This window comes from Botrytis fragariae, assembly GCF_013461495.1.
Source record: "Botrytis fragariae strain BVB16 chromosome Unknown tig00000795, whole genome shotgun sequence".
Taxonomy (NCBI): domain Eukaryota; kingdom Fungi; phylum Ascomycota; class Leotiomycetes; order Helotiales; family Sclerotiniaceae; genus Botrytis; species Botrytis fragariae.
This window is the reverse complement of record NW_023501011.1, coordinates 1,329,433-1,356,186: the sequence shown is the minus strand read 5'-3', so window position 1 is coordinate 1,356,186 and position 26,754 is coordinate 1,329,433. Positions and strand designations below refer to the sequence as shown.

General features: G+C 43.1%; 8 protein-coding genes across 8 annotated transcripts; 5 read left to right on the top strand and 3 right to left on the bottom strand.

The window, feature by feature from the left end:
• Positions 1 to 1,967: 1,967 nt before the first annotated feature.
• Bfra_007335 (uncharacterized protein) lies at positions 1,968 to 6,576 on the bottom strand (the record flags this gene model as incomplete). Its single annotated transcript, XM_037337708.1, has 6 exons — positions 1,968 to 2,645; positions 2,701 to 3,505; positions 3,571 to 3,800; positions 3,861 to 3,930; positions 3,988 to 4,274; positions 5,194 to 6,576. 6 exons carry the CDS (start codon positions 6,574 to 6,576, stop codon positions 1,968 to 1,970), a joined length of 3,453 nt encoding a protein of 1,150 aa, XP_037187088.1.
• A 457-nt stretch (positions 6,577 to 7,033) lies between these two features.
• Positions 7,034 to 8,687, top strand: Bfra_007334 (uncharacterized protein; the record flags this gene model as incomplete). The annotated part of the gene is made up of 6 exons (XM_037337707.1): positions 7,034 to 7,078; positions 7,237 to 7,310; positions 7,338 to 7,628; positions 7,693 to 7,845; positions 7,894 to 8,478; positions 8,537 to 8,687. 6 exons carry the CDS (start codon positions 7,034 to 7,036, stop codon positions 8,685 to 8,687), a joined length of 1,299 nt encoding a protein of 432 aa, XP_037187087.1.
• A 792-nt stretch (positions 8,688 to 9,479) lies between these two features.
• Positions 9,480 to 10,791, bottom strand: Bfra_007333 (putative f-box domain protein; the record flags this gene model as incomplete). Its single annotated transcript, XM_037337706.1, has 2 exons — positions 9,480 to 9,559; positions 9,624 to 10,791. The coding sequence occupies 2 exons, from the start codon at positions 10,789 to 10,791 to the stop codon at positions 9,480 to 9,482; spliced, it is 1,248 nt and encodes a 415-aa protein (XP_037187086.1).
• A 390-nt stretch (positions 10,792 to 11,181) lies between these two features.
• Positions 11,182 to 12,436, top strand: Bfra_007332 (uncharacterized protein; the record flags this gene model as incomplete). The annotated part of the gene is made up of 2 exons (XM_037337705.1): positions 11,182 to 11,386; positions 11,433 to 12,436. The coding sequence occupies 2 exons, from the start codon at positions 11,182 to 11,184 to the stop codon at positions 12,434 to 12,436; spliced, it is 1,209 nt and encodes a 402-aa protein (XP_037187085.1).
• Positions 12,437 to 13,226: 790 nt separating this feature from the next.
• Positions 13,227 to 14,649, top strand: Bfra_007331 (putative aspartyl-trna synthetase protein; the record flags this gene model as incomplete). Its single annotated transcript, XM_037337704.1, has 2 exons — positions 13,227 to 13,420; positions 13,515 to 14,649. 2 exons carry the CDS (start codon positions 13,227 to 13,229, stop codon positions 14,647 to 14,649), a joined length of 1,329 nt encoding a protein of 442 aa, XP_037187084.1.
• Positions 14,650 to 15,223: 574 nt separating this feature from the next.
• Positions 15,224 to 15,982, bottom strand: Bfra_007330 (putative ribonucleotide reductase inhibitor protein; the record flags this gene model as incomplete). Its single annotated transcript, XM_037337703.1, has 1 exon — positions 15,224 to 15,982. The coding sequence occupies one exon, from the start codon at positions 15,980 to 15,982 to the stop codon at positions 15,224 to 15,226; it is 759 nt and encodes a 252-aa protein (XP_037187083.1).
• Positions 15,983 to 17,577: 1,595 nt separating this feature from the next.
• Positions 17,578 to 19,198, top strand: Bfra_007329 (putative had superfamily protein; the record flags this gene model as incomplete). Its single annotated transcript, XM_037337702.1, has 3 exons — positions 17,578 to 17,888; positions 17,942 to 18,244; positions 18,415 to 19,198. The coding sequence occupies 3 exons, from the start codon at positions 17,578 to 17,580 to the stop codon at positions 19,196 to 19,198; spliced, it is 1,398 nt and encodes a 465-aa protein (XP_037187082.1).
• Positions 19,199 to 21,306: 2,108 nt separating this feature from the next.
• Positions 21,307 to 26,341, top strand: Bfra_007328 (putative coatomer subunit gamma-2 protein; the record flags this gene model as incomplete). Its single annotated transcript, XM_037337701.1, has 10 exons — positions 21,307 to 21,382; positions 21,430 to 21,740; positions 21,786 to 23,100; positions 23,151 to 23,969; positions 24,023 to 24,172; positions 24,876 to 25,194; positions 25,262 to 25,404; positions 25,456 to 25,732; positions 25,791 to 26,193; positions 26,243 to 26,341. The coding sequence occupies 10 exons, from the start codon at positions 21,307 to 21,309 to the stop codon at positions 26,339 to 26,341; spliced, it is 3,912 nt and encodes a 1,303-aa protein (XP_037187081.1).
• Positions 26,342 to 26,754: the final 413 nt, after the last annotated feature.

Below are 26,754 nucleotides of genomic sequence, written 5' to 3'. Positions count from 1 at the left end.
CTCCTTATTAGATAAATGTAAATACTGATTATAGAATCTGTAACTATATCATTCCAATGCCGATAGTGGCTCAATTGTCTGTTGTGAAGTCTTTCATTGAATAAATCACACGAGGGATTATCCAGTGGGGATGGATACTTTATTCCAGCACGAGTGTTCCATCGGTTGCATAACTTCAGATGTATGATGATATCGTCAGGGTTATCTTAATCCCATCTGAATGTGGATACTTTGATCTGAGCCCACCTATGAAATCTCCCACATTTTGAATCTTGCGTACCACCTCTAAATCACACTCACTGCAAGCCACATCCAAGCCAATGTCAGCAGTCTTACGCCTCCGGCAGCCATCCCGAGGTTGATGTTTTGAAAAAACGCCGAAGGGTAAGACTTGCATCCGAAATGAATTTTAGCCGATAAACGTTGATGCAACGTGGTCTACAGCCGTTAACCGATACCCGTTACTATGTTATGCCGTTACATCGAAGGATCACTAAACAAAACAAAATGTTGGTGATTTAATATTCTGCGCCTCTTCAAGATCTCAGCGTGCATGAAACCAACAGTTGATGCTGAGCAGCGTAGAGAGTATGACGAATCCATCGCCTGCCTAACAAGCAATACGCGTAGAGGCAACCTCATCCAGAAGTGGTATGTAACACATAGAGGGCTAATATATGTGTATGCACGATTCCTGGTTCGCGTGATCATTTTACCAACCAACTGTTGGATTTAATATACAGAACAAAGATAACAGATGGTTATGAGCGGAAGAGATTTTTATGCAAATTTCAGACGAATCCAAGGAATCGTCAAGATTGGTAAATATAGTGATTGGATTGAAGTGTGTGTGAAAGGTTACATTGGTTTGGATGAAATTGGATGTACGTGCGCATGTCTGTCAGGGGAAAGAGGCGAATACGAATTGACAATATGTCGGTAATCATGAAGGTCGCAGGGGAGGATTCTCAATATAACAACTTGGCAAGATGCATGACTCAGTCATATAATATTTGAGCATACCGACTTATAAGAGCCTTCCACTTGAGGTGTGTCAAGACAATCATGTCAATTATCAGATTGGCTTAAAATAGTTTGGTTTTTTCTCGGCTATTCTACGGTTGCGGGTTAGATCTGCTGCTGTTGAGAAAAAGTATGGCTAGTCTTCACGCAGTGTAACCAGACGAGTAGAGTTCACTCCCGAGAAATTCCACATGTGATAGCTACAATAGAAAGATCTAACTTCAAAGATATTCGATCGAATCCAACACTCGGTGAGAATCGCCACTAACGACGAGCGAACGTTTGAGAAAATGAGATGATACTACTGCCACGCTTCTCAAATTGCAGAACTACCTTGAGTCTCGGTAAACTGCTTTGGATGTAGCATATCAATTTACTGGAATGCTGCTTAGTAGCCTGGTAAGGCGCTCAGAGGTAGAATGAGTTGAATCAATCAGGACTAACACGTGTTCAAGAGTCTTCTTTTAAGTCCTATCTTCGAATCAGAATAGAATGGCAATATTCCACTTCCAGGTTTCCTCTAATCTTGCAGCTAATGCTGCACATATTTGAGTTGAAGGATACTCCCCTACACCTAATGAATCTGCTAGGCTTTTTGTTTCCTTTATAGGACAATATGTCGATAATTATATAACAAATGCCACGGAAGGTAGAAAATAAGAGAAGACAAGAAGGAAACAATTGAGACTCGGAGACTCTGAGGTCCTGCAATTTTGTTTCCAAAACGCTCTAATGATCTTCATATATATGACTCTGTTCCTAAGCATAGGATTTTATTCTTCATCTTCGAAATACTATATGTAAACATTGGAGTATCTGGAAAAAACTCACCATAAGCTGGAGACTTTAGGGTAGAAACAAAATTTCATTAAGAATATTTATTCGATTAACAAATCTCTTCTTGATAAAGACTCATGCAAACAGATTTCCTATTCAAGTCAACCTCACAATGCTCGAGTGTGTACCCTCTCAGTTAATATCCTACAGACCCTGCTCTTCAACTTTGTACCGATAACCCATTGTATCTTACTATACTTCCACAGATCTCTAATTATCTCTACTATATTTTCCCACTTTCTCTCATCTCCCTTCATCACTGTCTCCAGTCGATCATCGCCTAGTAAGATTGTAAATTTCAAACCGTCAACTTTATGCATATTGACACCCGACCTTTGAGCAAAAAGCGAAATAAAGGATGATAGCGAAAGATCCTCAAGGGTTTTGATATTGAATTTGAGAGGATTCTCGTAATCGAAGTTTTGCTTCGACAGAAAAATGAAGTTTTTGTCGTTTGAGAAAGTGGCAAGTGGAAGATCATCCTCAGATGCTTGCTCGCCTGCCATTTGGGTTATGGGTTGGAGTGGTGTAGTTAACAGCGGAGGGGGCTTACCGTTTGCGGAATATGGTTGTAACTGTGCGGATAAATGATCGGAAAATGCTGAGTGGGTTGACAGGAATCCGCTGCGCGAATTTGAAGCTGGATTGGGCTCTGATTCGATTATAGCTCCGCTTACTCTAGCTGGAGCACTGATTGATCCTGTCAAATTCAAATTGGAGTTGTCAGTCTTAGGATTGCGCGTGGTGGTGAGAGTTGATGTTGCCGTCGCATGTGCTAAGCCTTCCTGGAATTTCAGATTGATTAGAATAGTTCACTATGATAATGAATCGATATCTTACTTCGAGAAATTGAGAATTTCCCCCAAACTGATACGAGCTATAGCGTTGAACGATGCCTATTTCACGTTGAGATATCTCGTTTGAGTCACTTTGCCCTCCATCTACCCCTTTTTCTTTGTCTTTTATGATGGGAGGTTGATTTTGGTCGTATTTCGAAAGTCTTCGACGCTTTGCTGCGTTAGTCTCTCCATCCACATCATCACCAAGGGATATTGATTGGAAAATTCGTTTTCGTGATAGCTCTGTTGGACCCTTAGGGATTGATGAGCGTTGTTGGCATTTGGTTGTACGCTCATCGCGGTCTGGAGATACAGAGATGTAGTAAACATCTCGATGTTGTGTGTTTGATGACTCGGTGTCTTCACTGGCTCCCTCGGAAGGCTGGTCCAAGATGTCCAATCTCTGCACCCATGCTGCGTCCAATTCCTGTGTTCGTGATATTTTTTTGCTACTGCCATTGCGAAATAACAATCTTTCAGAAAGTAATGCATCAGCCAACTCTCCCACCCGAATTTGAAGGCGGCCTTTTAATGTCTCGTAATGTATCTTGTTTGAAATTACTGGCTCGTCCTTGAAGAGGCGAATAAAATTCATCAGACTCATGTTCTGATCTGTATTGTAATACAAGAATCCATGCATAAACCTGAGAATATATTTATCAGGCTCAAGGCCTCCCTGGGCCACCCAGGAGAATTCCTCATTTTCCAACCAGTGTGGTGAGATAAATTCAGTCATCATCTTCTTGTCATCTATTGGCTTTATGTACCGGATGTGAGCGGTGCATTTTTCCTGATGGCTACTATTCCTGGTTAACAACGACCATTAGATTAAACATACGTCAAGATTTCAACTTGGGAATTGTCGAGTTACCTTTTGACATAATTTAGTTCTCTCAATTTACTACCGTCAATGGTTCGCCTACTCGATCTCATTGCTGAAGATTCCGCAATAGGATTAAGTATTGCGTCAGCCTTTGAACATTCTTGACCTGTCTTTGGGTGTTGAGTTCGTGTTGGTAGATCTTGATGTCCCGGGGTGATCAAGAGTTCGTCGTCGGAATCTAGGTCTCGTTCACTCCCCAGACTGTTTTGTGGTGCTTCCTATCGAAGATTTAATCATAGAATAGATGAGTCACGAAATCGTCCACCGGTTACACAAACCTTTCGCCGAAGATTCTTGAAAGAGTAATGCATCTTCAATGCGAAAATGTGGGTAAGTAACTTCAAAATTCTAGCCATAAATCGTTTAGTCGTCGTTACCGTACTAAAGAAATCGCAAGATGCTCACTTTATCTCATCATTTCCCCACTTAAGTCTGCGATGATTGCCAGCTCCAACCTCTGGCCATAGAAACTGAGCTGTTTCCTTGTCTGCGCAAAATGATTCTGCCAATTTTTGCGCCTCCGGGTGCTCCTTCGACTTGAATTTTAATGGTGAAATGTGAAAAGATTTTACGGAGACGTTAATCTTATTCTTTAACTCCGAGCCAGCAACAGGGTAAAATCCTAAAGATTTGTATAAATCCTGTATCCTTTTGTCTTTGGCTTTTGATGCTGTCTTGCTCCTGCTCCTCTTCTTAAAAAAGATAGATTTTGCTTGAAATCTTGACGACATCGTCAGCGATATCAACGATCCAACGCTTCCGAGAAGACAATGAATAAATGAACAGATAAACATAAAAGATCAGCAAGAGATGTGAACGAAAGTGTGGAAGAGATAATGCTGGGCCCTTTTGTAACTTCTGGATTATGCTCTCCAAACTTAGCGAGGAGTCATGATACCACAAGCACGTTTTAGTAGTAGTACATATCAAGAATTATAAACAACACACAGCGATTTTGTAGCTTCCTTACTGAATTCAGACGTTTCTTGTAAATAATCTGATATATCATGCAGCTAAAGTGATCTGAGGTATTTGGTTCGTTAGTTTCTAGAAAGTTCAATAGGTCGATTCTATTCTTGAAGAATCTGCCTTACTAGGCAAGCTAAGAATATTTAACGATCTGCTTCTTCCAGTTGAGACAGCAGTTCTCTGGAAAATTGTTATTCTGGTACTGGATATGTTTCCTGTCAAATAGTTGGACCTTTGAATTAGATGTCTTATGTATAAAGAGAAGTGATACGAAATATGTGAGCAGAGGACGGGCGACGCTAGCAACTATTTGCATACATGATATGAACCTGATATCTACAATCACAATCACATACCATCATCTGATTTAGTGGGTTGAAACACCAGCAATTAAAAAATCACGAGAAATTAAATATCGAGGTACAAAACAGTGATTGTGATGTTCTAGAGAATAGATAAAATTAAATAATGGGAAAGTGTCTAAATACTAAAATGGATGTTTCGGGTATAATTGTGGATAAGATGGCGGTATCAAATAATGCACCCATATATTTGTTGCAAGCGAGCCTTTATTCTTTGTCTGCAGCCGGTTTCAAGCCCTGTAAGTTCCCGAAATCATGAATCTTTTTGAAGTTAATACACAAGCAATCTTTCGTGCTCAAATGAATTGTGGTCAAAATCAAAACTTTGTATGGACCAGCCTTGAACTTCTCCACTACTAGAATTGGCGTCGCCACCTTTCATGATCTCTTCATCATGATAAATGGGAATACCTTTGGCACTCAGATTGGCTTTTTTCTCCTTCATACATTTTGGCTCATGTGAGCAGCCGCCTCTATGGGAAAAGCAACTGTTTCGGCTAATGTTAACATTTCCAGGTTCAACAGTGGTATGGTTAGGATTCAAACATGTCCAATTCCCACAAAGATGGCTGAGGTGCCACTTTCTATTGACGAATCCATCTTTCTGTCGTTTTGTCATTGTGTGAAAGAGAATTTTGGAAACTATACCAAAGTTTAAGACAAGACTGTGTTTACCATTGTGATCTTGCCAGCTGAAAGCTTTCTGTATATTGCCGCAAGCACGCCATGTACCGATGGGAGTTATGCGGGGCGGCGGTGGCGCGGGGTGAAACCAGCAGTCGCTGTCTTCCCTGAATGGATCGAGCAGACGATTGATTGATTCTAACCATATCTGCATGGACTTTTTAACATGGGGAGGCCTGCGAATCGACGACACAATAATGCGCTTTCTTTCTCGACATTCCAGCTTGTTGCCTGGTGAATTTTGATCTGATTTATCAGCCAGATGCAAGACAGCCGTGACAGAACTAGCATTGCAAGAACTGGTAATATTGTAAGATGTCAATGACCGATCTTGGAAACTTTCCAACGGGCTTGACTGAATGCTTTCCGAAGAAAGTGATGACTGCTCACTTGTTTCGTCTTCCGGATCTTGACTCGAATCGATTGCATCGACACTTGTGAATTTACCTGCAAAATTGCTGACGTGCAGCGTGCTAACATTCAGTGTAGTTCCCGAATCTCTGCCTCTTGCCTCCCACAACTGCGCCTCACACAGGTCTTCAAAGACTCTAAATGACGAGACTGAAGGAAATGATACAATTGAATCTTCGTAAGTTGGCAAGATCACTAAATTGATTGATACTGTATGATGAGTAATGTCTGCCAAGGGCAAACGATGATATCCTTGAGCACCATGTACTATAGAAGTTGAATCTTCGTGAGTTTCCTCTCCTGGAACATCAGAATCATGTTCGGAGTTCCGAGTGAGATCGATGAATATGCGGTTATTCCCTGTAAGTGTAGTCTTGCGGCCAAATGGGCTCTGGTCGCCCGGTAGAACACCCCCCAATATCTGACCCTGTTTCTTGAAGTTCCTTGAGGAATGCGTCTGGTGGTTTTCAGAAGCTATGTAATCAGAATTAGAATCTGCGACCCGAGCGAGTGGTGTCATCATGTACCCCCTATACCGGCAGCCGTCTGAAACTTCAAGTGAAGCCATGCTCAACCAGGAGACGATATAAAGCTACTTGATCCCAAATAATAAGCATAAGATATTGTAATTATATGGCGAAAAACTGATAATTTTAGATTTTGACTCGTTTGAGATCATATGAGAGTTTCAATGATTGCGGCGTACTAAAAAGTGTGACTCTTGTAGGATTCGTGGTAGCAGCAGCAGCTGGGCAAGCGATTTGAGCCAAAGTGAGTTTGTCGAATGGAAATATGTTTCAGCTTTCGACAACCATGCGAATTATGTAGGCTAAAGGTAGGATATTTCTGTTGTATCGCTGAATGATTTGAATAATAGCAGATGCACTGCTACAAAGGACGACTCTGAGTGGGTGTTGCGCAATCTCATCAACGAAAATGATGTATGATATCTCTAGCCATTGGGAAAATCGAAAAGCGAACGTCAAACGGGTATGTAGTGAAGCGTAAATTCGAGATGTGCTAGAATGGCTTCCTTGACTGGTCCTGCCAAAGAATCAGGAGTCGAAGAGGTAAATCACGTGTTTTACCATTGATCACACATTCCCTTGCTGTCGCACCTTCCCTACTTCACCCTGTCATTGGTAGATTTCGCCTTACCTGCTGGGTAGCGTAGACTCTTTAACTTTGGTGACTACATAAGTAATCGATAACTTCTATATTTCTTCAGGTCATTGAATTTAACTATTGTAAACGACGATCTGCTCATCCAGAAGTGATTAATATCACTGCTGTCAAATGCGAGTAAATTCCTTTTTTACTCTCCGTGAGCCCCTTTCAACTTTTCGTTCTGCTCAATATCAAGCTTTCGTCTGAAGATCATCAGCCAAAAGATAAGATGTTCAATTTTCAATTTCAGGTTCCGGCGCCTTGTCAAAATTGTCGCCGTTTCCATTACGGATACTGTCGCGATGCTCCGAGACAATGCTGGCGTTGTAATGATTACAACCACATAGAGCGCTATTGTCCACGTCGTCGCACAAGATGGCCTCGCGATCAAGCACTACCAGGAACTCGTCAATGGTGTGATTATCATGGCTTGGGCACTGATGTTACGCTTCGGTGAGTACACAATCGACAATCACATTCAACAGATGAGAATATCGTTGACGTTGCTTCTTTCTAGGACAAAAGTTCTTAACGCATTGAAGTCTTCCCCAAGCTGCAATATCTACATTGATGATTATTGCATCTACAAAGGTTGTGTAGAGCATCATTTTCGACGAGAAGAAGTAAGAGGCAGACCTTTGGCAGAGAGAATGACTCGCCGTAGATCCAGGTGAGTAGCTATCATGAATCGTCAAGACCGACTCGTTGATTCAAGCAGATCTCCTGGGCGAGAGCAAGTAAAGCGGGGTAGATCTCGTTCACCGATTCGTCAAAAATCGCCGTCACCAAAGGAAAGACGGTTCAGGCCTCAGAGACAGATCTCCCCAGTTCGTCAGGTACGTGGTCGATCTAGAAGCCCATTGCGACAACAAAGACAATCACCGCCACGCACACCAATAAGACCTCGAGGACGATCTCCAGTTTTCGGTGTAAATGGGGCCAACTCCCAAAGTAATACTGCAGGTGCAGCTTTCAATAATTCCCTGTCTTCATATCTACATAATCAAGGCTTTTCTGTCAGCCGAAAGCAGCTACCAGAGCAGAACATGCAGCAGAGCATCGGAATCTTGGATTCTTCGAATACAACGAACTTCAACTCATTTTCGACTTCTCAAGTCCCATTTGGTATAGTGTCGGCAGATGCACCCCTACGAGAAGTCGAGAAGGTTGAATTTATCCACAGTGTTGTCGCTCTTCAACAACCACTTTCAAACGTGCCTTCAAGGGGACAAGACACTGAAGATGTGTACGTCGAGGATCCATATTTCGTACTAGGAGTCAGAGAAGAAGCTCTCGAGAGGGAGTACGTTTGCAAATTCATCTCAAATTGACTAAGTGTAATTGTGCTAACACTGTAACAGGATTCTCGAGGCCTACCAAAAGCGAATGTGGGAAGTCGAGCTTGAACGTGTCGCAGATACAGAGTACACAGAAGCTCCTGGACCAAATAACGTTTGGGATCAGAGTGTAGCCATATTGCGCGCTGCGAAGAAGAAACTTGTGGGATACTGAGGCATTCGATGTTCTGGGTTGATATAAATGTATCATGACTTTATGTGGCTCCTGTAATGGGGGAGGGAGGTCATCACACGAAAATTTGGGAATAATACGCGGGATGTTCTATTTGTGAATGAATATTGATGTGGATGAGTTTGATAGGCTGAAAAGGATGAGGGAAATAAATTGACAAGATAGATGACCAAAAAAATACTTCTGCAAAATGTACTTTTGCAGCATATAGCTTTACAGAATATAGCTCGTGTTTTGTCTCAATGGCCATCTCGCTAGACTACACCTTGTGCAAACTCTGTCAATACCCTAAGTCCCCCCAAACATTACCATCGCCCGCCGTAAGAGTATCCGAAAAGCACTTGAGTTTGGCGCCCAAGTGCAAAATACCATGCATACGTTCCCTTAATTGTAGCATCCATCCCAATTCAAGAGGGTAGTGATACTGGCTAATTTGTTCCTCGAGTAGGCGATAGTATCATTCGTATCATCCAAAATAAGGAGGTCGATAAAACTTATAAGGAGGTGTCATGTACCATAGTTGTTGTAAGAGACATACCTCAATCGCGCATGGATTAACATTCCATGGCATACTTATGATACAAGGTATCCAGAAAACACATAGGAAGTATTGAATGAAATACCACGATCCAAAACCTTTTGTAAGCAACTTGCTAAACTGGTTTAGAATATTGGGCGTCGCCTCCTAGGTAATATACAAAATACCTCGGTGTGATGCTTGACTATCCTCTGCCAACTTCGAATATGGGCCGATGAAAAGTGACACCTAGCTCATCAATCCGTTGAAAACCAGACACCTATCGGCTCTATTCCAAGTGGAGTCTCGTTTTCGAGATCCTCCATTGTTTCTACCACTGCAAGGTGTATTAGTGTTAGCCTCTACACAAAGTCACGAATTAAAACTAAATAGGGACTTACAATCGATTATATCCTGCCTTCCACTCTGCGTTGCATTCCAGGCCAGCCTAGAGCTAACCCTTACGCTTCTCAAAAATGGCAATCTTCCTTCTTCCACTGCATCATAAACCGCTCCAGCAGTAATATCAACCTCTGTGCCTGCTGTGCCGCTACAATCCAAGTCTAATATTTGCAAGGGATGGCCGACGGATATATTCTCAAACAGTGCATCTGTAATGAAATCGGCAGATATTCGGAAAGCAGTTAAGGAGGAGCACATCAAGAGGACGTAGTCCAAAGCCCCAACACCCATACGATTCATCGGGTGTCGAATTGTTAGGTGTTGCAGTTGAGGTCCCAGGTGCTCCAAAGTTTCTAGAAGTGCAGGACCATATACCATACTGCAGTGTTGAATACTGAAACGTGAAAGTGTCGATGGGACATGGCGAAGATGGGTCCGAAGGAAATGGTCATCGACTCCCCCTGCTAAATGGAGACCTTGTAGCTTCGGTGGCCATTCATATACTTCGTCAATTCTTTCTTGGTCACTGTTGGAAGTCCGCGGGAAAAGTAACGTTTCAAGTTCTTGCAGTGTCTTGAGAGTCTGGAATAGTAAGCGGGTCGATATCGAAGCGGAGATCAAGGAGAGATCCAGGTATCTGAGGTGGGTACATTTGCTGAGAGCGGGGAAGGAATTGATAGCGAATGAGGCCTGTGGCGCTACAAATTCAACAAGATTCCCCTTTAATCGGCCGAGTAATCTTGCAGTCAAGCTCCTAGAACTATTGTGTACCAATCCACCCATGTCAAGCCGGCGGACCAAAGGTGCAAGCGCGGATTGCCGTATATGTGCATTTTTAGAGGGGCAAACAGTGGCGACAAAGCTATTGAAATTTGAGCCACTTAGGTATGGTCGCTCATATAGAATAGCGATAGATGCCGAATACCAGAGCCTAGATACCAGTGCGCAGGAGTAGAAGGTGTATTGGGTGTCCACGCGATTGGGAATATATGAGAGGATCTGAGAAATGATCTCCATCGGCAGAAGGATCTCTTGCGCGGGAGCTTTACGATAAAGCTCTGCCATTGATTCGGAAGCCGGCTTCGGCTCTGAATTTTGTGATCTAATGGGTAACTTCAGAGGCTGTGACATCTCCACGTTCCAATTACTCTGTGCGTTGAGAGCCATTATGTAGTATTCGACGTCGAAAATGCTTCAAAAGTTCCTCAGTTGTCCGGCCTTTTAACCATACAGCGCTATTTGTGTTCTGAGAATATTCACGGTTCGAAAAAGGAATTTGCCAATCTATCAATGAAGCAGAGAGAAGTCATTGTAATGGAAGCAAAAAAAAAGGATTCGTAATGTGCATGATGGTATATTGAGGCTTCTGATATGAAGATAGCCTCGCCACAACATGTGAGGCTTTATCTCGGGGGATTAGTCAGCCTTATCGCTTGAGGGTACTTTGACGACAATAACGTCATCTGATATTAAACTCGGATTTATAACACCACCCGCGATTTTTCTTAGACCTTTAATCTCTCGACCATTAGAACTCAATAGACAAACATCAATATAATGGAGGACTTTAATCTCCCCAGGCCGGAACGATTAAAGCTGCTCGAGATCCTAGAAGATGAAATCGGCGACGTGCCTCCACATTTTTGGGCTGCATGCCAGATCTGCGACCTCGGTGCCCCCGAAGACATAGTCAATTGTGGGCGCGAGTATCCCAATGTTGTGACAGGCCTTACTCTACAAACCTACACAATGGCGCATTATTGTAAGTAAAATACCCTTCCTCGATTATAGCTAGGGATAACTTATAGGGGGTCCATCGCCTCCTAGAGCGCAATCGCAAGCCTCGACACTGAAGAAGACAACACCACAAAAATCAGCATTATCCAATTCAAATTCATCACTCAATCCTCCACCCACTAAGAGGCAGAAGATCTCAGATTCACCAGCAACACTGTATCAAAATCAAAAAGCTAGGGATCTAGCTGCAGAAAGAGATTGTCTGCGCTGTGTTCTCACGAATAGCCCATCGGTAGAAGTTGCTCACATATATCCCTTTCATTTAATCTCACACCAGGAAGCAGACAAGTTTGGACAACGGTATGTCTTTTGGTATCATTTAAAGAATTTTTGGCCTCGAGAGAGGATTGCAGCTTGGGAAGCAGAACTTTTTCCATTGAGTTTATGTGAGTTTGGCATAGACAGAGTCTATAACCTGATAACATTTTCGCGTCATGCACATGATATGTGGGCTCGGGGAGCCTTCGCACTTAAACCGATCTCTAGCGATAAGACCTCCTTGAAAGTGCAATTCTTTTGGCAAAAGAGACAACAAGAAGGTCAAACAGAAATGAGTCTCTTAACCACGCCATTCTCGACTGAAGGACTTATTCAGAATACAGATGTCTTAGGTGGTGGGGCTGCAAAGCTGTTTAAGGAAGATGGGGCAGATGAGAACTTTCCTTTAATTCGATCTGGTGACTATTTCACGCTTCAGACTGATGACCCAGAATCAAAGCCATTACCTAGCTTTGCACTTCTCGAGCTGCAATGGTTTCTTCAGCGCGATATACGCATGGCGGGTGCTGCCGATGTTGACTGGCCATCTCTATCAGAATCAGCCTCGGATATTTCGGACGTGGAGCTTCCAGATCTTGAAATTGACGAAGAGGAGGATTCGCTTTCCCTTGAGCCATTATCTTCTCCATTCGAGCTCATCGGCAATGATAACTCAAACATTTCTATACAACCTAAGCATCAGGAGGCGAAAGGAGAAGGAGAAGGAGCTGAACAAGGAAGACATGTGCCTACATAGGACTGAGATGTGTTAGATAGGACATCTTTTCATGCCTTTGCAAAATGTATCTTCTTCAATAACTTCGCAAGGTGTGCTTTTCATCGTAATTTTAAGGAATCCTACAAAAGATACTGCTGAAAACAAGAGCCTCATGATCAACATCGAGAATATCATAGTATTTTGAAGAAAATTTTGCTTTCATTACACAATGTGTTGGCTTTGTGGCCTCGGGTTTCTTCACTTATTGCCCCTATTAGAATGTCTGAAAAGCTAATGCCTGTTACCGGGGTCTTACGAAACTAAAAGACATGGAAAAGATTCTTGAAGCAGCGAAGCTAGCTGCACTAATGTCTGTAATAACAGACATTACGAAAGTAAGATTGTAGACTTATTCGATTTATCATGGAATAAATATCACGCATCCTCCGTTCCCTACTGCTGTACGAATTCGACAATACGAAAAGGAAACATTTTAGCGACAAGAAATGCTATCTTGAGATTATGTTGCACTCGAGACGGCAAAATCCTGGCCGTCTAAAAAGCTTGGACCTTGAGGCTTAATAACTTATTTGCGAGTGACTTGCTCCAACCACGATCGACTCTCATATTGATATAAGAATCGCAAATATTGAGCTTCGAATTTGCAAAAGAAGCACTGTTTCTTAAAGTGCATATCTCAGAAATCAGGAAACATCACGGTCTGGAAACTGAAAAGTCTCTCTTCGAGGAGTTTGGAAGGACGGTTGAAAATATCTGGATTAGGCGCGTATTTGCGAGACGGAATTGAGAGACACAACTGCCGGAGATCATGGCCGGTACGAAGCGCGCTCGTTCACCTTCACCACCAGGTTCTTACCTCTACTCGAACAAGAAATCGAATTCCGTGATAGAGGCGCGTGTAGATCCAATCTATGGGCAGCGAAGTGCGCTTCCAGCAGATGATGATTCTCTCAGCTTAGACGAGGACGGTATAGATGCCTTAAATTATTTGAGATCAGTTAGGTGGGTACATTGCTTTTCAATTTCAATTTTTGCATGAGTTGGTGTTGAATTATGTATTACATTTAGTTGGAATTATTGCTGATTGCAAGCCCAGAGCCGAAGCAGAAGACCTCCCACCAATATTTTACGCCCCTGCAGAGACTGCGAGCTCCAACAACAACGGCGAGTACGATCGATCAATATATGAGAGTGGCGTGGGCGATTTTAGAGGATATTATGAGGATGGTGCTTATTATGCAGCGGCTGAAGTTGAAGACGAAATGGAGGATGAGGAACACGAAGGCCAAGATCCTCGATCGGCGTATTTCAACTCCATCTTGACGCGATTCGAAACTCTACGAGACAAACTGCACCAAGTTCCCCCAACAGACCTAGTGAAAAATCTAGATGCAGATCATCCTACATATCTAAACGTATTGAACACCAAGCTTTGTCGATGGTGGAGATGGAAAATGAAGACAGTTGATCCTCTGCCTGTGCAGATAGCAAGTATGGATAAGGACACAATTCTAAGACTACTGAGGCTCCTATTGACTGGCACGTTGTTGCAAAGTGGCTCCGATATCAATTTGAAGGTCAGTATGTGGATCTGGGCATTGTTAGCTAGGCTACCGGTAAGAGGGGAATTGAGTAGTGATGAGATAGGAGTTGTAAGGGAACTAGGGAAAAAAGCAGTGATGCTTGGTGTTGGATTAAAGGCGGGTAGTGACTTAAAAGAGGGCCTGGATGAGGTGGAGAAGGTATTCGAGGCCGATAACGAGATCGAAACTGTGGATGATGAGAATGCCACTAGATCCAAAGATGAGAACACAGAGAGGATTGAAAACGAGCCGGAAATGGAGCTCCAGATAACACAGAACAGCAGTAATACCTCGCTGATATTAGACTCGACGGATAACTCCATGCTATCAACGATAACAGCAAAGCCTACTAGTCCGGAAGAAGACATCTTGGGAGCGACGCCAGATGCCCATGCACTAGAAGCATTCAAAGCCCGCTTACTCGCTAATCTCGCTTCAAATCCGCCTGCCGGTCCCACAGCAATCACGGATCCTCAGCCGCTCGAAGCAGAAGAGCCTACCAATTCCACAACTGAAGCGTCAGCGCTCACATCAGAGCAACCATCTGACTGGAATACTAGAGCGACAATTGACATGATTATCACGATTGCAGGTGAGATGTACGGACAGAGAGATCTGCTGGAGTTTAGGGAAGTATGGGGTGAGTAGGACTACCTCGAGCGGCCTGATAACAACATTTGAATTATTTGGCAGTCGAAAAACTACTTAGCGGAAATGCGTCAAACACATTTCAATAGGTGTTGCAGACAAGTAGAGCTTAATCTTTGCATTGTTTTCTCACTTTAGCCTGAAGTGTTATCCGTGGATGTAAGTATTTTTGTAGTAGGTTTTGCGGCAAGTAATATTTCTTTAGATGCAAATGAGGCGGACCAGCTTGCTTCTCATGAGCTGAATATAATACCAGTTTTTATTGACACATTCACCTGTTCCATACAACCGATGATTTATGTGATCAATAATCAATTATGTAGAAATAAATGTGAATACAGGAAGCGTTGTATGATATACAAAAACCAATTGAATGTTAGCAGCCTTTCCAGATTTTGCGGCCTCTAGGCTATGCAATCATGGTCAAATAATCCATCCAGAAACGCCGTCCCAAATGTATGCAATCGACACACAGCCCTTTCCAAAGCATTGATACCCATAATACAAGTCCCATCTCCCATAACAAGCAAAGATTGCTCGAAGCCATTGATAATACATCATTTCCTAGCCTCTCTTAAACACCGCCCATTTGAACTTCGTCTGCTAAATCATAATCCAAAAAGTCCGCTTCTTCAAAATCCACATCCGCATTCTCATCTCCACCAAATCTCATCATTTCCCCTCCTCTAGCCTTCTCACTATTCCTGGACCTTGGCATCGCAATTCTTCTATCACCAACATTCATCAAAGCTCTTTCCCCATTTCCACCCTGTCCAAATACGTTTTCTCCCTCTTCTTCGTCAACAAAGCGCCTCTTCGCCCCATTGCCACCCCCGTAGCTTCCGAAACTATCATTGCTCAGCATGCTCTCTTGACTGCTATCCCAAATTCTTCCTTCATAGTCCTCTTCGTCTTCATCTTCAATTGCCTCTCCCAATTCATTGTATCCTTGTACGCTCATTCCCCCAACCTTCATCAAACCGCAGAAAGGCGTCAATTCCCTGATTCCAGCACGAGGTCTTACTCCCTTATGTTTCAGTGCTGTGGGTGTTGAAGAGGGGGGTGCTGATGCGAAGTTTGATTTTGTGGCAGGTGTGGTGTCTGAGAATAGATTGAAGGCGGAATAGGAACCGGTTTTATATCCTTCGGGAACGGATTTGCGAATGCGCATGCCGACGGATAAGAGGGAAGATTGGATTGGATTTGGGAGAGTAGGTGGTTGATATTGAGAGGGAGGAGGAGGTGCAGGAAGAGATGTAGTGCCGGGAGTGAAATAGGAGGTTATTTGGGATTGAGAGCCGGCGTAGGGGCGTTTGGCTTGGCGGGCGGGCATGATGATATTATTATTGATGGATGAGATGGTATGAGAAGTTGAGTAGTAGGTGGATGTTTCCCCGTTTAATGAAGTTGAGGTCCGGTAAACAGTAGGATGTTATTGAGTTTGTTGTGATAAGTCGAAAGAAGTTACGGTATCAAAATTGAGGACAAAGCACACAAATATATCCGAACTTAATTCTTGAACTGACGGTCGTTAAATGAATGTTTGTACAAGGGGTTGAATGTTGATGAAATAAACACAAAAGCAACTGATACGATGATGACGACGACTGATTTGATATTGATCAAGAACGAGAGGTTGAGAATTGTGCAATGGTTTTGTGAAATGAAAGAGGGGCTCATGCAAAATGACTTTCAGGGATTTGGTATTGAATTCATTCATGAAACCGGTTGGGAAGCGCGATCGACCGCGAATTATCGCGTTTAGTGGTTTTGTGATTACGTAAGCAGTGAATTCGAGAATGTAGTCTGTGCTTCACGACAGCTCAGACGAATACTACTGTTCAAACGATAACTGATTTCCTTCTCGAACGCGTACGACAAACAAAATTTAAATCCTCAATAGTGAAATGCTAGATATATATCTAGTGTTATGTTTGGTAAGGAGAGATTGACGAGTGTCAGTGTTATCTATTCGAATTAAGCGGGATTCAGCCTCATGTTGCAGATACGCATACACAGCCATGAAGGAGTGGATCCTGAAGAACGAGTATCCAACAAGTAACCAACTCAAAAGATATGTGAGATAATGGACTCGAACTCAGAGATATGTCACGGCTCATTCCGATCCCTTCAACCTTTTATCAGATGCCTTGACGGTCCTCTCATCCATGGATCCCAACCTTGAGCTGGGGTACATATCTTCCCCAGCTTGATCCCCTTAACAGTGTTCTTCAAGGGCTATCCTCGGAAATGCGATGGATCTGGAGATCTTGAAACGATATGTGCTGGCACCAGCATGTCAGACGATATGTGACTGGGAAGGTAGCTACCTGCCCTACTTGTGTATGCGTCACACAGTAGCATCAACCCTACCAGAGATAGGGTAAATTAGTAGATCCGAGGGAAGGGTAATGTTAGGACTCTTGGTCTTGTTATTGGCCTAACCGACCATGCTGAATAGCTAGATTACCAGGTAGATAGTATAGCTTTTGTAGGCGCAAGGATTGGTCGAGACCTCTTTACATGAAGCTTTCGAGTATTTCGAATAGTTTTATCTTCTAAATATGATCAAGGCCCAAAATGTAGTGTATGTTTTAAACATGAGAAATCTTCTCCTTCCGTTATTGCTTATCTTTCTGGGAGACATCAATTATCAATACTTTACATGGAAATAAAATAATCTTACCTACCAAATTGTTCTAAGACTGTAGCTAAGGCTTCAAGAATTTGTAAGGATGCTGGGCGGGGACCCCTGATAATGAAGCTTTGGCCACTTAGAGATAAAGATAAACACCAAAAAATATATCTCCACACTCCAACTCATTCAGTTCATACGCGCTTCACCCTTTACTCTTCACACCCTTCACATGTGCATCACTCCCATCCAAAGATTCGTTGAGCTGTAGCACCCACATACAAATATTAAAAATGACCCTTATCGCCCAGGTATCTCACAAGGTTTCCGTGAACTCCCGGCGCTACCAGTTGTTGAATCCGATAATGTTGAAAAGCGGGAAGTCTATGAATAGGATAACCAGCTTTATCTCGAACCCTGCTAAGCAACAGAGATCTATATATTCTTCTCGATTGCCATCAACTTCTTTCTCTTCTTCTGCAAATTCTTGCTCCCCAAAACAACCGATAAAAGCTGCAATGGCTCCCATCACTCACCAACGTCGGTCCAGTACTGCAACTCCTGTAACCGCAAACCTCTTACCTGGATTTGCTTTTGCTTTTGAGTATGTGTTTTAACCATTATCATACAATTAGTTTCCAATCTGACTGGTTTTAGCATTGACGGTGTCCTGCTTCGATCTTCTTCGCCAATCCCTGGAGCATCCGAAGCTTTGAACTTACTTCATTCAAACAACATCCCTTTCATCTTATTAACCAACGGAGGAGGCAAACATGAAAGTGCTCGTGTAGCAGAGTTGAGCAAAAAGCTCAATGTTCCTCTTACTGAAGAGAACTTTGTTCAATCACACACACCATTCAAACAACTTGTTGAGGAGTCAGAAACAACGGAGAGTCTTAAGGATAAGACAGTTCTTGTCACTGGTGGAGATGGAGATAAGTGTCGCAAGGTTGCAGAAATGTTAGACCCTCTTCCCCCCCCCCCCCCCCCCCCCCCCCCCAATAAGCTGCTTTATCTCACAAGATAAATTCTCACACGGCGAATTTATTTTGGGTTGACATCAAACCTAAGAAAGATCTCAAGCAAAGACCGAACATCTCTGGGAGACGAAGCTAACCTTGAATACACAGGTATGGTTTTACCAAAGTAGTCACACCTGGCGATATTCTCATGGCTTATCCTACCATCTGGCCCTTCAACCAAATCTTTAGCGAGTATTATAGCAAGGCTACACGCCCTCTTCCCAGACCAGTTGATCTACACAACCTTTCTGAATCTCTCATATTCGATGCCATTATGATCTTCAATGATCCTCGTGACTGGGCCTTGGATACTCAAGTTGTACTTGATCTACTCTTGTCCGAAAAGGGCATTCTTGGTACTTATTCCTCCAAGAACGGCGACGCTTCACTACCCAACAACGGTTGGCAACAAGATGAACAGCCAAAGCTTTTCTTCTCAAATCCAGATCTTTTCTGGGCAACCAATCATCACATGCCTCGTCTTGGCCAAGGTGGTTTCCAGGCATCTCTCGAAGGCGTTTGGAATGCTACTACCGGCGGAGCAAAGTTAGAACGCACTGTTATTGGTAAACCACATCCAGCGACATACAAGTATGCTGAGCGTGTACTCCACAAATATCGTACACACATGCTCGGTGGCAGTGGCGAATCCAAGCGAAAGATTCCACACCTAAAGCGCGTATTCATGGTGGGTGATAATCCAGAATCAGATATCCGTGGTGCCAACGAATTCGAATCATCTCACGGCACAGACTGGACCTCCGTTCTGGTCAAGACCGGTGTCTATAGAAGTGGTACAGTTCCTGCCCATAAGCCAAAGGCAATCGTCGAGGATGTCTATGAGGCTGTCAAGTGGGCTTTGGAGCAGGAAGGCTGGCATTCAGTTTTGTAATCATTTCATTCTGCTAGTTGCTCTTTTTGCATTGTTGTGGGCGCGGCATATCTTCTTTGGGGCATGGGGATGGATGGGTTCCGTTTTAGCATTGAAAAGCGAGCGAACATTCCAAAAACAAACATGCATTGCGAAAGGTGTTTCATAGAGTGGGGGAGTTTCGGTTGCATTTTGCTTTGTATGATGTGCAAAACCATCGTTTGAAGGCGATGGAGAGATACCAATGAGGACTGGCAATAGCCAGCCACCTCACTTAAATAGATGAGATAGGTGAATATATAAAGAAATCCAAAGCAAGAAAATTTATTAGTATTGTGAATATCTTCGTATTTTTGTGGAAGTGCGAGCTACCCCTCCAACTACGCGAAACTTGCAGAGTAATGTCGTGTTCATGAAGCATAGGCTATCTACAATTCACTTCGGGGTGGCCGTACTGGTATTTAAATCCTCTTCTTCAATGAACAAATCGAAGCTGACCGTTGGCTGCACTACAACTCAATGCTCAATGATGATCCTGAGATCCTCATACTGAACAATCTGATATAAGGCCGCTGTAGCCAATCAAAGGTGTATTCAAGTCACAATTGACCAAGCCAGATTAGGGACAATGCATCTTCTCTGATAGTTTTTTCAGTCTCGCTATCCGGGACAGAAAAAGTCGGATCATATACAAAATGAATTTTGGTCAATTTCTGTATCCAGGTTCCGATCTCGAGGTCAACCAGGACCTCCCCTCGCAATTGTATTCGCTCTCCCTCTTGCCAACTCCTTTCTGAATCTATACATACCCTCCAACTCTAATCCCAAAGTTTAAGGTAAAGCCGTTAGGTGCGCTCCATGCGCAATGCGTGAATTCGCTCCAAGTCAGAATAATTGAAACTTACAACTCTCCGGTAAATTCGGAGTGCTGAGCTCTCGTGCGCTGTTTGTGGACCATGAATGAAATACAGTAACATATATGTGAAAGAGATGAGCTGAAACAATACCATAAAGTAATATACAAACACATATAAGAAAGTTTTAGTAATAGAACCTCAAGTGCTTGAACATAGGCTGGAATATTTGTAGATGTATAGTTGGGGGGAATCAATGAAAATTCGGTCGGTAGCTCACCGGGGACACTGTGTTCCCATAACCCATTCAACTACCCAGAAAAACGATGCTCGTCTGAAGACCAAACTATCTTGTCATTTGAACAATTCCAAAGTTCGAAAGTAATATGATATGATTCAAAGGCCATCTTCTCTCCCGACCGAGGAAAGTTCAATTATGTTGTGTTAAAGAACTACTTTGGAAGAGTGAATAAAATCAGGGTTAAAATGCTATGGCTTTGCGGATATTCAATTGAGATCAATACCAACAAAGATTTTTGATTTGAATTGTCTGGGGAGGAAAGCACTTTATCTCACTTACTCGATTGAGTATTAGGAGTTGAACTGATGCTTCCCACTTGCGAAGCACTTTTGGGAAAGTCACCCATATAATGTCATAGGGCCGAGCCATTAAACTCACATGAATGTGAAAAGGGTAACTTATTACCAGTAGTGAGCTTCACTTTTTCCTACCTGTTTCATTCCGTGTAGATTAATTGATATTCACTGATTATGATATTCTATAATTTTCATCGTTTTGGTACTAGTGAGGTCGGCTTGGTTGAATGTGTAGTGATATATAAGAGATATCGATATCTTTTTTTGCCATCGATACCTGTAAGTTTCGAAGTTCGAAATCTGACCAACTTCTTGGGATAATCAGAAATAATCCTTGAGATATTATGATTTTTTGAAAGTCATTTGTTTCTTGATGTTCTGTTCTTTGGCTTCTTTTTCATGACTTGAACTACCCTCGAGCTTCCTCCGCGTAACAGAATCTAGCCCGCGGTAGAGTAGCGAGCGGGGCGGAATTATCCAGGAAAGGGACATTCTCGGCAAAAGCCGTTTCTTTTACACCTGTGAAACGTCTATACACACCCCTATCGAATTATTTCCTTCACGCCAACACATAGTGGATTTGGCGACGTATCGCAACCTCAAAGACCACAATTGCAGCAATACTCGACTTTCTTTTGATTCTCAATTCATGACGCTGGGGAGCATACCTTGCACATCATGAGTTACAGTAAGAAAGATGAAGATGGCGAAATGGCCATCATGCGTGTGGATAGAACCTCTGTTTTCCAAGAAGGTCGGTGAACATTTCCAATAACAGGCCAGCTAAGCTAACATTCAAAGCTCGATTGTTTAACTCTTCCCCTATACAACCTCGAAGATGTCGTGTTCTCCTTACGAAGATTGCGCTTTTGTTATACACCGGCGAGAAATTCCCTACCAACGAAGCCACTACCCTTTTCTTTGGTATCTCGAAGCTGTTCCAAAATAAAGATGCCAGCCTGCGGCAGATGGTCCACCTTATCATTAAGGAATTGGCGCATTCCGCTGAGGATATTATTATGGTCACAAGTACAATAATGAAGGATACTGGTGGTGGAACAGATGCAATCTACAGACCAAATGCCATTCGGGCGTTGTGCCGTATCATTGATGTGAGTGCGCCGGATTACTTTAAGGGATATCATTGACACAGCCAGGCATCCACAGTCCAGAGTATTGAACGAGTAATGAAGACTGCAATTGTCGACAAGAACCCTTCCGTATCCTCTGCTGCCTTAATATCCTCTTACCACCTATTACCTATAGCTCGCGATGTTGTTCGAAGATGGCAAAGCGAAACACAAGAAGCTGCAACAGCTACAAAATCGTCGGGTGGCTTCTCCCTTGGTTTCTCGACTTCCAGCAGCCAAATGCCAGTCAACAACTCAACAATGACACAATACCATGCGATTGGTCTTCTATATCAAATGAGGATGCACGATAGAATGGCATTAGTTAAGATGGTTCAGCAATTTGGGGCCGCAGGTGCTGTTAAGAGTCCAGCTGCAACTGTCATGCTCGTCCGCCTAGCAGCACAACTGGCAGAAGAAGATCAACAACTCCGAAAACCAATGATGCAACTCTTGGATGGCTGGCTCCGACACAAGAGTGAAATGGTGAACTTCGAGGCTGCCAAAGCCATTTGCGACATGCGAGACGTCACCGATGCTGAAGTTACTCAAGCCATTCATGTTTTGCAACTTTTCCTTACCTCGCCAAGAGCTGTCACCAAATTTGCTGCGATTCGCATACTTCACAACTTCGCCTCCTTCAAGCCCCAAGCTGTCCATCCCTGCAACCCAGATATCGAGCTTCTCATCTCGAACTCCAATAGATCGATTGCTACCTTTGCCATCACCACCCTTTTGAAGACCGGCAACGAAGCCAGTGTTGATCGATTGATGAAGCAAATTTCGGGATTCATGGCTGATATTACAGACGAGTTCAAGATTACCATTGTGGAAGCAATCCGTACCCTCTGTCTAAAGTTCCCCAACAAGCAAGCCGGCATGCTAGCATTCCTTAGTGGTATACTTCGCGACGAGGGAGGATATGAGTTTAAGCGCGCTGTAGTGGAGAGCATGTTTGACTTAATCAAGTTCGTTCCCGATTCAAAGGAAGATGCGTTAGCACATCTCTGTGAGTTCATTGAGGATTGTGAGTTCACAAAATTGGCTGTGCGCATCCTTCATCTTCTCGGATTGGAAGGTCCAAAAACATCTCAACCTACCAAGTACATCAGATATATCTACAATCGAGTGGTTCTTGAAAATGCCATTGTACGAGCTGCCGCAGTCACAGCATTGGCAAAATTCGGTGTGGCACAGAAAGATCCAGAAGTTAAGCGCAGTGTTACCGTTCTCCTGACCAGATGTTTGGATGATGTCGACGATGAAGTTCGTGACCGTGCTGCATTGAACTTGAGATTAATGTCAGAGTCTGATGATACAGCGGATCGTTTCATCAAAAATGGTATGTTGTGATAATTGTGACTTCCCCAGCACCGCTCTAACCATTTACAGAAAACACTTTCGCCTTGCCATACCTCGAGCATCAACTTGTTATGTACGTCACAGCTGATGACAAATCAACTTTTGATAACCCCTTTGATATTGCTTCGGTTCCAGTTGTTACCAAGGAGCAAGCAGACGCAGAGGAGCGAACCAAGAAACTCACAACAGTCACACCAACGATCAAGGCTCCAAAATCTGGTCCCAGCAAGACTTCGCAATCTGGCGCCGAAGCTGTTGCTTCCGCTTCTGCGACTGCTCAGAAGTATGCCCAGGAGTTACTCAAGATTCCAGAATTCAAGCCATATGGTGCTGTATTGAAATCGTCTCCTGTTGTTGAATTGACAGAATCGGAAACTGAATATGTTGTTACTGTCGTCAAGCATATCTTCAAGGAACATATTGTTCTTCAATATGAGGTTAAGAATACCCTGCCAGATACTGTTCTTGAAGAAGTGTCCGTGGTTGCTAGCCCATCTGATGAAGAAGAGCTCGAGGAAGATTTCATCATTCCTGCCACCAAGCTTGTAACTGATGAGCCAGGTACTATTTATGTATCTTTCAAGAAAATCAGTGGTGAAGCTGCTTTCCCTTCAAGCACCTTTACAAATATTCTGAAGTTCACCACGAAAGAAATCGATCCAACAACTGGTGAGCCTGAAGACACTGGTTACGATGATGAGTATCAAGTTGAGGATCTCGAACTTACCGGTAGTGACTATGTTGTCCCTGCTTTCGCCGGTAACTTTAATCACATTTGGGAGCAAGTGGGTGCTTCCGGCGAGGAAGCTGAAGAGACACTTCAATTGAGTGGTGTCAAGAGTATAGCAGGTATGTATTCTTCCCGGAGAATACTTTTGACTGAAAAGCTAATGGTTATACAGATGCTACTGAACAACTTGCCAAAACACTTTCACTACAACCTCTTGATGGTACTGATGTGCCAATCAATACAACTACTCACACACTCAAATTATTTGGTAAAACAGTTACAGGTGGAAGGGTTGTGGCTAATATCCGGATGGCTTATTCTAGTAAGTCAGGAGTCACAAGTAAAATTGTGGTTCGTGGTGAGGAAGAAGGGATTGCAGCTTTGGTTATCGGGTCTGTTGCTTAGGGGTTAGCGATTTCATGGAGTTGAAAGTTGGGTGCATTTGATGATGGTTGTTTAGATAATGGGTATAAGAAGCTGTGGAAAAATGGATTGGCTTCATCTCATGGAAGATGAAGGATACAGCATGAATCATCGAGTCAAAAATATGAAATGTGTCACAATTAAACAGATTTGACATGTTCGTGCTTTCATAGTTTCTGTGGTTCTTCGAATGAGCAGGTGGAGAGATACCTAGTCTAATGTTCAATTGTGCGGTATTACTCTCATCTGAGTTATTAATACGCAATCAAATCTGTAGTTTGAATTTATATGATTCACTTAAACATTCACATTGCATTATTAGTATTTTGAAGAAATTTCTGCATTTCATTGCACAATGTGTTGGCTCTGTGGCCCCGGGTCTCTTTACTGATTGCCCCTATCAGAATGCCTGAAAAGCTCGGTACTGATATGACGTTGCATGACTTGGGGCTTGGCACGTTTTTCTAGAATTTCGAATTCTTGATTTGAGGTGCCTCGATTTCCCTTCATATACCACAAAGAACGAAACAACACCGTTCAAGTATCTCATATCTTTCTCATGAACTTTGTTCTTACTCGAAGTCTCTTCTAAACAATCCAAGGTCTCGTCACAATGGTGTACGTACGACAAGAAAAACTTCCAGGCCTTAAGCAGTACAAATATTCCGGTGTCGACCATTCCCTCTTATCTCGATATGTCCTCAAGCCATTCTACACGAATTTCGTGATAGAATGTTTCCCGATGAGCATGGCACCGAATCTGATTACTCTTACGGGTTTCAGCTTCGTCGTTATCAATATCCTGACTTTGCTGTGGTATAATCCGACGCTTGATGTGGATTGTCCACCTTGGGTGTATGCCAGTTGGGCTGTGGGATTATTCTTGTATCAAACCTTTGACGCGGTCGATGGGACTCAAGCGTAAGTTTACATTCTTTTGCAATTGATACGAAAAGAACCAAGCTGACCTGGCACGTCAAAATCACAGACGACGAACACATCAGAGTGGACCGCTTGGTGAGCTCTTTGATCATGGTGTTGACGCAGTCAATACTTCTCTCGAATGTTTGATCTTCGCGGCTTCGCAGAACTTGGGAATGGGCTGGAAGACGGTCATGGTCTTATTTGCTTGTGCGAACTCAATTCGTGATCTTCTGCCAACATTCTGCTAACGATTGATAGCTCTCCTCACATTCTACGTACAAACCTGGGACGAATACCACACGAAGACTCTGACATTGGGCTTGATCTCTGGACCTGTAGAAGGAATCGTTATCCTCATCACTGTCTACGCGTTCACTGCAATTAAAGGTGGGGCGAGCTTCTGGACTCAATCGATGTTCAGGACTGTTGGCATCCCACATTACGCGTTTATTCCTGAATATGTTTATGAATTGCCATTCAATGAGTGGTACATGGTTCAAGGTGGAATTGTGCTGGTTCTTAACACTGTACAAAGGTAAATTTACCCCTCCTTGACCCTTGTCAAAATGTCTCACAGCTAACGACCCCTCCAGCTCCATAAATGTGATCAAAGCTCGCAGAGCTCGTGGAGATAGATCGCGAGGCGCGCTCTTGGGTCTCCTTCCCTTCTTCTTCACGTGGTCGCTCATTCCGGCCTACCTTTATCTCAACCCTGAAATTCTTTACAATCATCTTGTTCCTTTCGTATTCTTCGCTGGGCTTGTCAATGCTTACTCGGTGGGCCAGATGATCACTGCCCATTTGGTCCAACTGCCATTCCCTTACATGAATGTATTGAACCTGCCGCTGGCTTATGGCGTTTTTGACTCTGCAGGACCATTTTTGAAGGAGAATTTAGGATTTGGATGGCCAAGTGCTCTTGGTGGTGGTGTATACCAGGTCGCATATCTCTTCTGCATGCTTGGTGTTGCAGTTGGAGTTTATGGAAGCTTTGTGGTGAGTATCAGTTCCTCTATTCTCTCTTGTCATTTGCTAACAGCGCAAGGTTGATGTGATTGTTACAATTTGCGATTACTTAGACATTTGGTGCTTAACTATTAAACATCCATGGAACGAGGAAGAAGAGGCAAAGAAAGCCAATTAGAATACCCATTCACGACGAAGATAATGCGAACATGACGGCAGGAGGTTTTAGCAGGTCGGAGCTGGTCTAGGATTGGGGTGGCTGAGCTGGTATTTGCAAGAATCTAATATGCGGTCTGTATATATGCCATTTATAGCGAATTAACAGACTAATCCATTTACCTCTGCAATCTTTCTCCTATTCGGTTGTGCTGCCGAGGATTTAACCTCCATTCAACGTGATACTGATATCAAGATTGAGAAAAAGGCTAGCCAAGATTAGTTTTCTAGTGGCTGCGAAGTTGTGCACAATTTTGCAATTCAATCTGAGATGTCAGGCGAGGCTCGCTTCAGAATATCTACCTAATTACCCATGAAGTTTTGCCTTTTGTTCCTCGCATGTGAAATATTTCTTCCGTTGGACTGTTTCTTATG